The following is a 13,362-nucleotide window of genomic DNA, read 5'->3' as shown; positions in this document are numbered from 1 at the left end:
AGCTCTATTGTTTTTCTGACTAAAAGTGATAATTCCTTTTACGGCAAAGCTCAAGAACCTATTTTTTTTAATACCACCCTTTAGAGGGATATCATCAAAGACCTGTTTATTCATTGCCTAATATTTTAATTAGATTATATTCTCAATTTAACCCATTACAAGCACGGATATCTCTTTGATGAGCAGCCTGTATGCGCCTGGTTAGCCCCAGATGTTGGAAATAATGAATGCTGGAACCTTTTTGGATTTAATGAGTATTTCTACCTTTCCAATCTGACTCTTTGTACCTATTATTATTATTATTTCCCTGAGCCATAGAATTGAGTTAATTGAAGGACTCTCCTACCATCATATATTAAGGGGTCTAAATTAGCATTTCCTTTTCTGATATATTTTTTTTCCATGCAAGTGGCCCTTTTTTTTTTTTTTTGCTTTGATCAGAGGATTTAGTTGAAGAAGCCTCAGTCTCCTGAAAATGAGCTGATGGGCTTATTATTAGGATAAAATGCAAATATACTCATGGGTTTGACAATGCTTAATGTCTTAATTGCTCACCTTCGGGATCAGATAATGCTTTCTGTATCAACCTGAAGGGCAGGGCAATCTTTAAAAAGTTACGGATAAAGCTTTTTAACTTAAAGAGGAATTTCGGTTAGAAACCTTCGGGATCCAGGCGGCTAAACTTTTGAGGGTAAAATACGTTACTCCAAAAAAAAAAAAAATTGCATCTGGATTTAAATCCTTTGCATTTTAGGATTTTCCTGCCAGGATAGGTTGGGGGGGGGGGGGAAATGAAAATAGATAAAAGGTAAAAGTTCCCCTTGTACATATGTGCTAGTTGTTCCCGACTCTAGGGGGTGGTGCTCAGCTCCGTTTCAAAGCCAAAGAGCCAGCGTTGTCTGAAGACATCTCCGTGGTCATGTGGCTGGCATGACTAAACGCCAGAATCACACGGAACACTCTTTACCTTCCCACCAAAGGTGGTTCCTATTTTTCTACTTGCATTTTTATATGCTTTCGGACTGCTAGATTGGCAGAAGCTGGGTCAAGTAACGGGAGCTCACTCCATTATGCAGCGCTAGGGATTCAAACCGCCGAACTGCCAACCTTTCTGATCCACAAGCTCAGTGTCATATGACTGAGTTCACAGTGTTCTCTAGAATAAATATTTTGAAGATCCCAAGCTCAATAGTTTGAAAAGTAAATATAATTAGAAGCATGAGGAAGATAAACCGTTTTGAGAGAGGTCATTGCAATATGTACACGGTGACCCAGTCCTTCCTCGCGTTGCACCAAGGCAGAAGCCGCTTCCCCATAGGTACAAGCCAGAATTGGCCGAATTCAGATGTCACCCTACGCACCCTTCAACCCAAATCACACCAGTGAGGTTTACACATGAGAGTGGCCAGGATCCCAAAGCGCCCCCCTCCTCCCCCCCAAAAAAAACCAAAATCACATCAGGCCAAGTCCACTGGCCCTTTGCAAATTTAGGACCCGTTTTTAAGAAAGACGAGGTAAGGATGCCGGAACTGTGTCCAGATTAATATGTCTATTTTTTTTTTTGCCCGGATTTAGTGAGCAGAAGATCCCGTTGGAATCAGCAGAACTGGTTTCTTAAAGGGCTACCGGGTTTGGAGAACAAGAACGCCCCTTCCCCACTATAGTGCATGGAATTCATCCCCAGGGAAGACGCCATCCGTCTGCAGCCGACTTTTCTTGAATGATTCCAGCCCCACCTGTCCCGCTTAAGCCAACGGGGCGTCCTCTCACATAAAGGGATCTAACACGTCCACCTCATCCACTTCCAGTTTTCAAGCGCTGGGAAACTTCGCTCTTCCCGCTTTCCTAGCACGGATTCCCTTTGGGTTCCTTTCAGGAAGGCGTTTGACACACGTGGTTTGGAGAGGCCCGCCCGGTTGCTCTTTTAAGTTTTCCCCCTGGCTTTTTCCCAGCCCCGTTTTAGGTTTCAAATGATCAGTTCTCCTCCTGAATTTCTTCCGCAGGGTTTTGTTTTATTTCGCCTCGGGAAAAAATTCAAGACCGACCTTCCCTTCCCTTCCCTTCCCTTCCTTCCTTCCTTCCTTCCTTCCTTCCTTCCCTCCGCTCCGTTTTGCTTATGGTTTTTTTCTCCCCCCCCCCTTCCCTCCCATTCCCACGATCTTCCCCCGATGGCAAAACTTCCCTTCAGCTTCAAAAGGCGATTTGTGAACCGACCGAAGGACAGTCGATTCCTCTAGCGCGGGTTCGTGAGAATTAGCCGCCCATGATTTGTAAAAAAGAAAGAAAGAAAGCAAGCCCTGAAAACCTACAAACCGGGAACAAATTTCGACCCCGCGTCAAACCCCTTTTAACGCCTGCTCCCAAGAAACGGGGTTCAGCAGCGCTTTAACCACTGGCGCCAACGCTCTCCCCTTCTTTCTTCCAACACGTATCTTAAGGAGGCTTGCAGGAGGAGTATATGTGTATTTGGGGATTAAAAACACCCGGAATCAGGTCACCCGAGTGATTCCGACGATCCTGTGACCCGAATCGATGTCGCCACTTTCACGTGAGTTTGGGGCGGGTGTGGGGGAGAAGGAACGGCCCGTATGTGGACGTTTCCTCACCTGTCCGGATTTTCCACGCGTCCTAGGCTTTTTCCTACAGGTCGTGGGCACCTGGAGAAAAGCCGCGCGGCCTTCCAGCAAAACTTCACGCAACTTCCCATTCACACAACTCATCCTAACCCAAAGAGGCGATGCGGGTTGTTTTCCAGTCTTAGCATTTTCTTACTGGGGATGTTGAGAGTGGAAAGGTGAGATAGAAAGAACAGGAGGGCTGTGGGTATTGCGTTTTCCAACCGGGTCCATCCTCCCATCCACACGAAGTTTTCCTGGCCTCGAGGAGGGTTTTGGGGGACATGCTGGCAAAGCAACCCCCCCTCGTCCTGAGAAGGGAAGAGGAAGAGGAGGGAGGGAGGGCCTTCCGATCCCGCTGGGACCCCCCCCAAAGTCTCTTTCTCAGCAGCCGCCCACTCGCCTTCCCTCCCGGCCTTAGCCACCGGCTCCAGTTCCGACGTTCCGCGCCCCCCAGCGCCCTAAATGAGGTGCTGAGGCCCGCACAGCTCCCCACCCTCGATTATGTCCACCTCGTCTTCGGGGTCCTCCGGCAGGAAAGCCGGCGCGGGGCCACTTGGACGGGCGTCGGAGGTCGAGGCGACGCTAGCTTGGCCCGGCGGGTCCAGCGGCGAGTCTCCGGGCGCCAGGTCCGCCCCCTCGGGCCCGGAGGCTTTGGCGTCGTCTTGGCTCTTCCGAAGCTGCTTTTTGTGTTTCATCCGTCGGTTCTGGAACCAGGTTTTCACCTGCAAAAGGGGGAGGGGGGGAGAGAAGTGAGTCGGGAAGCCTGGCTTCACCCATTGCAGGTAGAAGCAGAGCTGGATTCGGGAGAATTTTGACTCAGATATTATTTATTTTATTCATTAAACGTGAAAGTCAAGTGAACAATTAAAGATGTGTCGCGAATGCCATTGAAGGGTCCTAACGGGTTGCTGCCAGCATCCTAGATACCAACCAGGTATCTTCTTAAAATATACGAGGTTCTTAGTAGCACCGTTTTCTGCAGTTCCTTTGGTGTTATTGCAGGAAGCTGTAATTTCTTGATGTGCTTTGTGAAATTCTTGGACATGGTACCAAGTGCCTCGATGACAATGGGTATCTCGATCACATGTTTCATCGATAGCCAAAGAGGGGGAGGGGGAGGAGGAGAAGGAAGAAGAGGAAGAAGAAGAGGAAGAGGAAATGGGGGAAGGAGATGGAGGGGAGGAGGGGGAGGGGGAGGGGGAGGAAGAAGGAGAAGGAGGAGGAGGAGGAGGAGGAGGAGGAGGAGAAGAAGAAGAAGAAGAAGAAGAGGAGGAGGAGGAGGAGGAGGAGGAGGAGGAGGAGGAGGAGGAAATGGGGGAAGGAGATGGAGGAGGGGAGGGGGAGGGGGAGGGGGAGGAAGAAGGAGAAGGAGGAGGAGCAGGAGAAGAAGAAGAAGAAGAAGAAGAAGAAGAAGAAGAAGACGAAGAAGAAGAGGAGGAGGAAATGGGGGAAGGAGATGGAGGAGGGGAGGGGGAGGAAGGAGGAGGAGGAGAAGAAGAAGAAGAAGAAGAAGAAGAAGAAGAAGAAGAAGAAGAAGAAGAAGAAGAAGAAGAAGAAGAAGAAGAAGAAGAAGAAGAAGAAGAAGAATAATCGATGGCCAGGTCGCGATATTTTGTGATTTTTTTTTCCAGTTATTTTTCTTCCATTCTGGCGTCTCCTGGTACAGCAATATCAGAAGTATTTTGGCTAAGATATTAAGTAGTTATTATTATTATCCTCCTCCTCATCATCATCATCATCAATCATCATCTTGCCAACTCAACTCTTTTGTGGGTTTGCGGCCCAGTTGAGGTATAAGCGTCGTATAGAACTCACTTGAAGAGACCAGAATAATGGGCAAAATAATTTAGGGGTGGGGTGTTTTTAAAAAATCTTTAGGGAGGGGATAGGAAGCCTTATTTAAGAGCATCTTATTTTCCGGTCAGTACAAAATGGGACCGGTCGGATGTTATTGGACTATAGTTCCTATCATCCCCAACCGACCAACCTCACGCCATCCCAACTCTCCCCCCCCCCCCGTCCCGGGTCGTTGCAATCTCTAGAGGGCGCAGCTCTGCCTTCCTCTGCCAGAGAGCCCCAGGAACAGAACGAGCCGCTTGGCCTAACACCCCCCCCCCACACACACACACGTGTGGCCACGTTTACACGTGTCCATGCAAGCGCCTTCCCAGAGATTTGCAAACTTCGATTTTTGAGGCGGGAGCGTGGAAAAGGACGGGACTTTCCTTCAAGTCACTGGAAAAGAATGGAGGTTTGTCGTCGCCCCCGCTTCTCTCCTGAACTCAGTAGAGGAAATTATGAAACGTTACATTCGGGGAAACTGAGGGAGGGAGAGAGGGAGAGATTCGCTTGCTGAATTCCACGCCACATTGGCTCTGCTCCCCTTCCTCTCAGATTTACAGGGTAGGAAGCAGCGGGAGAAAGCCTTTTTCGCACGTTCAGGGGCCTCTCTCGAATTTTTTTTTCCATAGGCGTTTAATTTCTCAGATCCGTTTTTCTCAAAAGTAAATCCAGGGGGAGTTTTGCTAGTGGGCATCAAATATCTTCAAATGCAGCCTTCCTCCTCCTCCTCCTCCTCCTCCTCTATTTTACTTCTCTATTTTCTTTCTTATCTTTCTTCTCTTTCATTTCCACCTCCCCTTCTCCCTCTATTTTTCTTCTCTTCTATTTTCTTTCTTATCATCTTTCTCTTTCATTTCATCCTCCTCTATTTTCTTTCTTATCCTCTTTCACTTCCTCCTCCTCTTTCTCCTCTATTTTCCTTCTCTATTTTCTTTCTTATCCTCCTTGTTTTTCATTTCCTCCTCCTCCTCTATTTCCCCCCTCCTCTATTTTCTTTCTTATCCTCTTTCATTTCCTCCTCCTCCTTCTCCTCTATTTTCCTCCTCATCTATTTTCTTTCTTATCCTCCTTCTCTTTCATTTCCTCCTCTCTTCCTCCTCTTTTTTTCTTTCTTATTCTCCTTCTCTTTCATTTCCCCCTCTCCTCCTCCTCTATTTTCTTTCTTATCCTCCTTCTCTTTCATTTCCCCCTCTCCTCCTCCTCTATTTTCCTTTTCCTCTATTTTCTTTCTTATCCTCCTTCTCTTTCATTTCCCCCTCCACCTTCCCCTCGTGGATGGAAGAGACGAGGGTGCAGCCCGTTACAAATTTGTTTCATTGAGTAGCTCACTGCAATTCGTCCATTTGTTTCTGAACAAACGCGTGAAAACGTCGATGTCCCAAAGGTGTTTCCCCCCCCCCACACACACAAGAGGACTTTCTGGTTTTTCTTTGAAGACGTTTCTCTTCAAAGAAGAAGTTTCTTAGCTCTCTTCGGCTTCTTGGCTGAGAAGTGAAAGGTCTTCAAAGAAAGTCCAAGTTGCCTCTTGGGGGGGGGGGGAAAAACCATCATTGGATGGCTGAGAATCTCCATAGACAGTTAGCTTAGGTGGCCTCAACGGCCCTTTAAAAGGATACAAATGACCAGCTGTCTGCAAGGGGAATAAATCCTTCCATTCCCCACCATCCAGTCAGAGCTGAAGAAGCTCCTTGGATGAGAAGTGAAAGCCCTCACCCCCCCCCCCAAAAAAAAGTCCAGTTGCCTCTTGGAAAAAAAACAAAACATCTTTGGGACTACCGTGACCTGGGATGACGGAGAATCTCCATAAAAACCCGCCGGTGCTTCCTTTGCCCGGTCCTATTCGATCCCAACCCCAGTGGGATCCACCCTCATTACAAGAGACCTTGATATAAAAATACCTTGGAAGGGAGATTGAATCTCTGTTTCTGAATTTTGCCCAAACATTTAATGCACCGTTACTATTGTGTTTCCCCGTATTTGCTTCGAAATGGCGCCTTCACATTATGCGCGCTTTCATTTGGGATTTCAGTTGCAAAACCCTTTGCAGAGAGAGGGGGATCGGTAGCCAGCCATTACGAACTTGGCATCAGACAGGGGTTGACCCAGCAGTGCCGTCTGCTTTGGAGTCCCTACCTGATGCTAAGAAGAAGCCGGGAGGTTCAGGCCGTCTCCCCGTGAAGAGCGGCTGTTTGTAAGCCTAGAGTCGCTTGACGCCCGGACGGGCGATGTAAAAACGTTAATAAATCCATTAAAATAGAAGGAATCGGTAAATAATAAAGGCTGATTTGTCCCGTCTCCCCCCTCCCCGAGTTGGTAAGATGGAGGGGGGACGGGGGGGGATTCCCCCTCCATCTCGCGCCCTTACCTGCGTCTCGGAGAGGCTGAGCGCTGTGGCCAACTCGACGCGCTCCGGCGTGGAAAGATAACGCTGGATCTCGAAGCGCTTCTCCAAGCCCGAGAGTTGCGAGTCGGAGAAAACGGTGCGGGCCTTCCGGCGGCGACAGTGCTTGCCCGGCAGCTCCGCGTGCGGGTGAGGCTGGAAGAGAGCCGGCATAGGCACCCCTGCGGGGAACAAGACAAGGACCTAGTCGGAGGGAGAGGGAGACCTTGCAATCACCCCCCCCCCCGCCTATACCCATGATTTTTTTTTTTTAAAGAGGGGAATCCAAGTTCTGGACTCCCGCGTGGGCTTCCCCGGGCCAACCACGGGCTACCCCTTCCCCCAAGCGGGGTAGATTATCTCTCGCTTTGGCAGCTCTATCGGAAGCGCCTCTCCCCTTTCCCTCCTCGGTTTCTCGTGGCCCAGAGTCGGCTTGGGGATTCCCATCCAGCCACCACCACCCCCCATCTCTGCATTCCGGAGGACGGATGAGAAGAAGAAAAGGAGGAGGTGGAAGAGGAGGAGGAAGAGGAGGAGAAGAAGAAGAAGAAAGAGGAGGAGGAGGAGAAAGAAAAAGAAGAGAAGGAGGAAGAGAAAGAGAAGAAAGAGAAAGAAGAAGAGGAGATGGAAGAAGAAGAGGAGGAAGAGGAGGAGAGGGGGGAGGAGAAGGGAGGAGGAAGATGGGGAGAAGAAGAAGAAGGAGAAGGAGAAGAAGAAGGAAGAAGGAGAAGGAGAAGGAGAAGGAGAAGGAGAAGAAGTTGTTTCTCCCGATAAAAGGCCGCAGGGCCACCAGGGCTTTGTTCACTCTACCAATTAAACTACAAATCATAGTTTATCTTCGCGTCTTGTGCAAAGCCAGCCCGGGCTCCCTTTGAGTCCATTCAGCGAGTCGAGGAAGGAAGAGAAAGTTGAACGAGCTGTTGAAATCCTTAAGAGGCGTTGAAAACCAAGATAGAAAGTCAGCCTCCCTGCCCGAGCAGCTCACAGACACGCATAAAACACACGCAGCTTTACGTACCCACGATCCTGCAATGATTTGGGGTAGCCCCCCCCCCCGCCCCCGGCAGACGAGTCCCCGTCCCTCCCACCCTACGAGATTCCTTTAGAAACTTTCTTCGGACAACTAAATATTTAAGCGCCGCTAGGAAATTCCTGCCTCGCGAGGCCGCGCGAAGCCCTTTCCCCGCAAATGCTTGCGCGGAGGAAGACGCGCGTTTTCGGCCCTTTGGTCCTCCGCTCCCCCCTCCCCCGGGGCTGCTGCACTGTCCCATTTGCTGGGGATGATGGGCTCTCTGCTCCCACCACATTGGGGAACGCCACATGGAACCGGAGCTATTTTACGCCCTTGAGTCTTGTTCTCTATTTTCACCTGTAGTGGAGGCGCGGACAGTGGCTTGTTGCTAGAAAGGTTCGGGTTGTTATAATTATTTCTGTAAAATGGGCCGAATGACGCCCCCCACCCCCAGAAAGGCTCTGAGTAACCTTTCCTCACCTCCTCGGCTTCTGCTTCTGCCTCCAGCAGCCTGAACTACGGACTAAACCCCACGGCGGAGTAACGGAGTTGATAGTGTACAAGCTAAGGAGAGTTCGCTTATTTGGGGCGGGGGCGTGATTTACCGGCTGGCCCCGACCCTCCCTTAGCCGGATCTGTGGTAGTCGCCCGACCATGCCATTGGTGTCCTTTTCAACTACCTTCCTTACATCAACCCTGCGGGGGAGACCCCGGAGGCCTTCCCCTCCGCCTGGGGAAGCGCGCTGTAGGATCCAAACCCTCACCTACCCACCCACCCAGGACGCCTGAATTCAGAGAGCTTTGCAGCCCCGAAGCAGACTGCGGGAGTCCAGGGCATCGGGACCCCCAGAAAAACTCTACAGAAGAAACTTCTTGGGAGGAACCGATCGCGGCTTCTAAAGCCCCGGGGGTTTGATCGGCCGCCGTGGAGACGGTTTATTATTATTTCTTTTATTCGTTAAACATGAAACTCGGCCAACTGAACATTCAAAAATGCATCACAAATAAGAGTGACTGGTGCTAATGGTTGATAGGGGTTGCTGCCAGCGTCCGAGGTATCAACCAAGGACCTTCTTAAAATCTAAGATGTTCCGAGTAGCGCAGTTTTTTGCAGTTCCGCTGGTGTTTTTAGAGGAAGCTGCAATTTGTGGATGTGTCTTGTAAAATTCTTGGACATGGTGCCAAGTGCCCCGATGACAATGGGTATCACTGTTACATGTTTCATCCATAATCGCGTAGTTTCGATGCCCAGGTTTCGGTATTTCTGATTATTATTATGATTATTATGATTGATTTTTGTTGTTGTTATTATTATTATTATTATTATTATTATTATTATTATTATTATTATTATTATTAGTAGTAGTAGTAGTAGTAGCAGCAGCAGCAGTAGTATTTAATCTTTGGTGCGAGTCACAGCCTTTGGGGCTGGTTGGTAGCTCAACAGCTCGAGTCCTAACCAAGGACCTAGGAACTGTTAAGGTAACGTCGGAGGATATAAGTTGTTCCAAGTAGGGTGGTTTTTTGTAGAGTCAGAATGTTGTTGTTGTTGTTGTTACTACTACTACTACACTTTATTCATTAAACATGAAACTCAGTCAACTGAACATTCAAAAATGCATCACAAGTACCATTGACTGGTGCTAATGGTTGATACGGGTTGCTGCCAGCATCCTATGTATGTATGTATGTATGTATATTATATATATTTTTAAAGTCACAACCCCTGGTATGCCCAAATATGGGAGGAAGGTCACACTTCCACTCTCTGTCCTTCGGCTCGTCACAAGAGACCATCCAGACAGAAACCCAATATTTTTTACTGTTGCCTTTTTGTTACATTTGTTATATTTATGCTGATAAATAAATAAAGGGAGACTAGTATAGATCTATTTCAAGCTATTTAGCTCTCATCAGCTAGCCATACCCTTGCTGGGAATCGAACCTGTGCTCTATTGCCTCTTAGGCAGATGTGTTAACCATTGAGCTACAGAGCTCGACTCCTTATCAGCCAGGCCAGGGTGGGAGGTATATATTTAAACAACGTGTATATATATATATATATTGGGCATACCAGGGGTTGTGACTTTAAACAAAATTTATTATATATTTATAAATATATATATGATATGTATATTAAGAAGTATAAATATATTAACATATATAATATATTAAGAATTCTAGGTATCAATATATATAATATATTAAGAAGTATCTTCTTAAAATATATGATGTTCCGAGTAGCGCATGTTTTTTCCAGTTCCGCTGGTGTTATTGCAGGAAGCTGCCATTTCTTTATGTGTTGTTGTTGTGGTGGTGGTTTACTTTATTCATTAAACATGAAACTCAGTCAACTGAACATTTAAAGATGTGCCACAAGCACCATTGACTATTACTATTAGTATTACTATTATTGCTGTTTCGACCCCCTGAACGCGCGACTTTTTCTCGGCGCGACTTCCTCTTCCTCTTCGAAAGGAAAGCACTCCTGTCCACCCCGGCCTCTGTAAAGACGCGGGTTTGCGGCTCTGCGCCCTGTAGAAGCGCTTCCTTGCTTGCCGGATCCCATCGGGGACGTCCTGGAACTTAGAGAGCGCGGTTTGGCACCCAGACCAAATAAAGGACCCGGGTCTTCGCTAAAGACACCCCCCCAACCCCCAGCTATCGAGAAAAGAACAGCTCGTTCATCTACAGGCGTGTCCCGTGTTACGTGGGGACGGCCCTGGCCGCGGCTGGACTTCTGACCCGCCGATTCCTGCCTGCGCAATCCCGCCTTTTTCCACCTTCAAAGGGCAATTTTGATTTTTTCGGTGGAGCTTACGTCCATGCAAGTTTTATCTATAGGATCGCAACTACGGGCTTGCGGGGAGGGGGGGGGGAGATCTACTCCCCGTGCTCTTACGTTTTAATCCTCGATTATTCTTCCCGATAATTTGAACGGGTCTTGGGGAAGGGGTGAGGAAGCAAGTATCTGCTTCTTGGGCTGGTTCCGGGAAAAATGGATTCAGGATAGCTGTTCCCAATTTCGCCGTTTTTTGTGGTGGTGGTGGTGGGGGGGGAATTTGGCTTTGCATTGCTTGTGTTTGGGGGGGGGATGACTCCTCTATTTTGGAATAAAGCTGACGGAATGAGTGGGAAATAAACCCAAGTCAACCGATTTTTCATTCGGAAGTGGTGAAACTCTAACTCCTTGGCCAGTATGGCAGATAATTTGGGGTAATGTTCTTTCTCTATTTCTTCCCCTGCCCCCGAATTATTGATAAGTGATTTTTTTTTTTAATACCAAAAATGCTCAGTTATAATTGAGGGGTTGTTTGGTGCTCTCTAAACTTTTTTTTCTTTTCTTGCAGACGTTTCACTACCCAAACCAGGTAACATCATCAGTGCTCCATGGCTATGAAGGTTCTTGGTCATCCAGGTCATGGTTGTCCCAAAGATGCGTTTTTTCAAAAGGCAACTAGAGTTTGCCTCCTGGGGTGGGGGGGAGAAGCAACTTTGGGACGACCATCAGTGCTGGTGAAATAATCCCATTGAGTTTAAATGAATTTTACTCCCAAGTAAGGAAACATTGTATATGCCCTGACTGTCTTGAGCTATAGTCTTGCGCGTTCTGGTAGAGTTAGTCCCGCTGACCTCAGCCGGCACCTTCCTTCTTTCCCAAAACATAAGTTTGCGCTGCTGAGCGGCCGCTTATCCTCCCCGTTGTTTTTTTTTCCAATATCTTTGTTTTCCCCTTTCCTTTTTTAAAAAAAGAGTCGCGGCGGCAGATGGATACAGATGCAGCATATAAACCCCGCAGCGGTTTAAAGATCAGAATGTTGTCAAAGGAAATAAAAGTAATGGTTTGGTCGCCTTCCAAATGAACGGCCTTTTCCTGATTCTCTGTAAACAGATTCTAAGCTGTCACCTATTGTGGGGGAAATTGGGAAAATCCAGTATTTTATGGGATAGAATGAAAGATTTAAAATGATTAAATACTTCATAGAAGTCCTTCCTTCCTTCTTCCCTTCCTTCCTTTCTTCTTCCCTTCCTTCCTTTCCTTCTTTCCTTTCCTTCCTTCTTTCCTTTTCTTCCTTCCTTCTTTCCTTTTCTTCATTCTTTCATTCACCCTTCCTTTCCTTCTTCCCTTCTTTCCTTCCTTCCTTCCTTCTTTCCTTTTCCTATTTCCTACTTTCCTTTTCTTCCTTTCTTCTTTCCTTCCTTTCTTCCTTTTTTCTTTCCCTTTCCTATTTGTTTCTTACCTTTTCTTCCTTTCTTCTTCCCTTCCCTTCCCTTCTCCCTTCCTTCAGAACTCTGTAAAACTAACTTCCTGAAGTTTAATTCGAAATTAACAAAAAAAGAAAATTAGCCTCCCTGATGGCAGGAAAGGGACCAAGCATAGGACAAGCGCAACTAACTTGCTTGTTAATTTAAGAATATCACAAATAAGGATTCTTTTGAAAGTTACCTTTGTCCAAAAATTTCCAGGAAGGATCGCTGCGTTTAAGGATACTCTGAAAATACCCCCAAGGAGTGCAGGAAGCAACGGAACTTCCCCTTAAAGAAATAAAATTGCTCTTTCTTTCTTTCTTTCTTTCTTTCTTTCTTTCTTTCTTTCTTTCTTTCTTTCTTTCTTTCTCTCTCTCTCTCTCTCTCTCTCTTTCTTTCTTTCTTTCTTTCTTTCAGAGACCTCAAAACAGAACTCTGAATTTCCACCCGTGGCGGATGGAGCAGGAGACAAGCTGTTACTTGAGAGGGTAGCTCGCTCACCTGGGCTGCAACCCCGACAGGTTGCAGACTCGGATCTCCGCAGGTCACCTCTGCTCTGCCCAAGATCCTGCGTGCGCGCAGCCATGGCCGTACGGCTGGGCGATTTCAGACACTACCATGGTTTCCTTTCCGAGGTCCTACTCCCTTCTGTGCCTTTTCCCCCCCAAAGGGCCCCTTTACCCCTGCTGACTGCCTTGTTTTCCTTGCCCTGAACCCCAGCTTCTGTCTCTCCCCAAACTCCTAACCCGAAGACCTTCCCCGCTGCCATTGCCCAACTGACCCCGGAGAGAAGAGAGGCTTACCTGAAGCGGTCAGGAAATAGGGGTGATGATGATGGTCGGGTTTGTGGAGCGGATGGTGCGGGTGAGGTGCCAAAATGGCCGGGGGCGGCATCAGCGGGTACCCATAGTCCAGCAGAGGCACCCGTGAGGCCAGGGCTCCGTGGAAAGCCTCGGGCCCCGCATCTCGCATGGGTTTGGGCTTATGGAGCAGGATGTCTTCGATGAAGAAGGAGGTCGGCCTGGGGGCCACGGCGGGCGAGGTGAAGTTGAGGTTCATCTCGTCCCTTTCGCCCAACTCTGCTCGTGGGGACGGATCGGGGCGCCCGCTCTCCTCGGAACTCGAGGAGGGGGCGATCCACCTTCTCCTACGCCGCCCTAGATGAGCCGGGCGAGAAGCGCGCCGCGATTTTGAAGATCTTTTGGAGGCGAGGGGCGGGGGGGGGGAGGGAGGGAGAGACATGTGCCTTTGAGGGCCGCTTC

General features: G+C 48.2%; 1 protein-coding gene across 1 annotated transcript; it reads right to left on the bottom strand.

Moving 5' to 3' along the window:
- Positions 1 to 3,076: 3,076 nt before the first annotated feature.
- BSX (brain specific homeobox) lies at positions 3,077 to 13,159 on the bottom strand. The gene is made up of 3 exons (XM_032228983.1): positions 12,904 to 13,159; positions 6,826 to 7,022; positions 3,077 to 3,340 (listed from the first exon to the last, which is right to left on the bottom strand). Exons 1-3 carry the CDS (start codon positions 13,157 to 13,159, stop codon positions 3,077 to 3,079), a joined length of 717 nt encoding a protein of 238 aa, XP_032084874.1.
- Between the last annotated feature and the right edge of the window lie 203 nt (positions 13,160 to 13,362).

Source organism: Thamnophis elegans, chromosome 13 (assembly GCF_009769535.1).
Source record: "Thamnophis elegans isolate rThaEle1 chromosome 13, rThaEle1.pri, whole genome shotgun sequence".
Classification (NCBI taxonomy): domain Eukaryota; kingdom Metazoa; phylum Chordata; class Lepidosauria; order Squamata; family Colubridae; genus Thamnophis; species Thamnophis elegans.
This window is presented reverse-complemented; position numbering and strand designations above follow the sequence as displayed.

What these genes read in the sequence shown, in the direction of transcription:
- BSX (XM_032228983.1), bottom strand. Translation starts at nt 13,159, where the DNA reads ATGAACCTCAACTTCACCTCGCCCGCCGTGGCCCCCAGGCCGACCTCC. An exon ending in CTATTTCCTGACCGCTTCAG is followed by an intron (nt 7,023 to 12,903) that starts GTAAGCCTCTCT and finishes TGTTCCCCGCAG; the next exon opens with GGGTGCCTATGCCGGCTCTC. An exon ending in TCAGCCTCTCCGAGACGCAG is followed by an intron (nt 3,341 to 6,825) that starts GTAAGGGCGCGA and finishes CCCCTTTTGCAG; the next exon opens with GTGAAAACCTGGTTCCAGAA.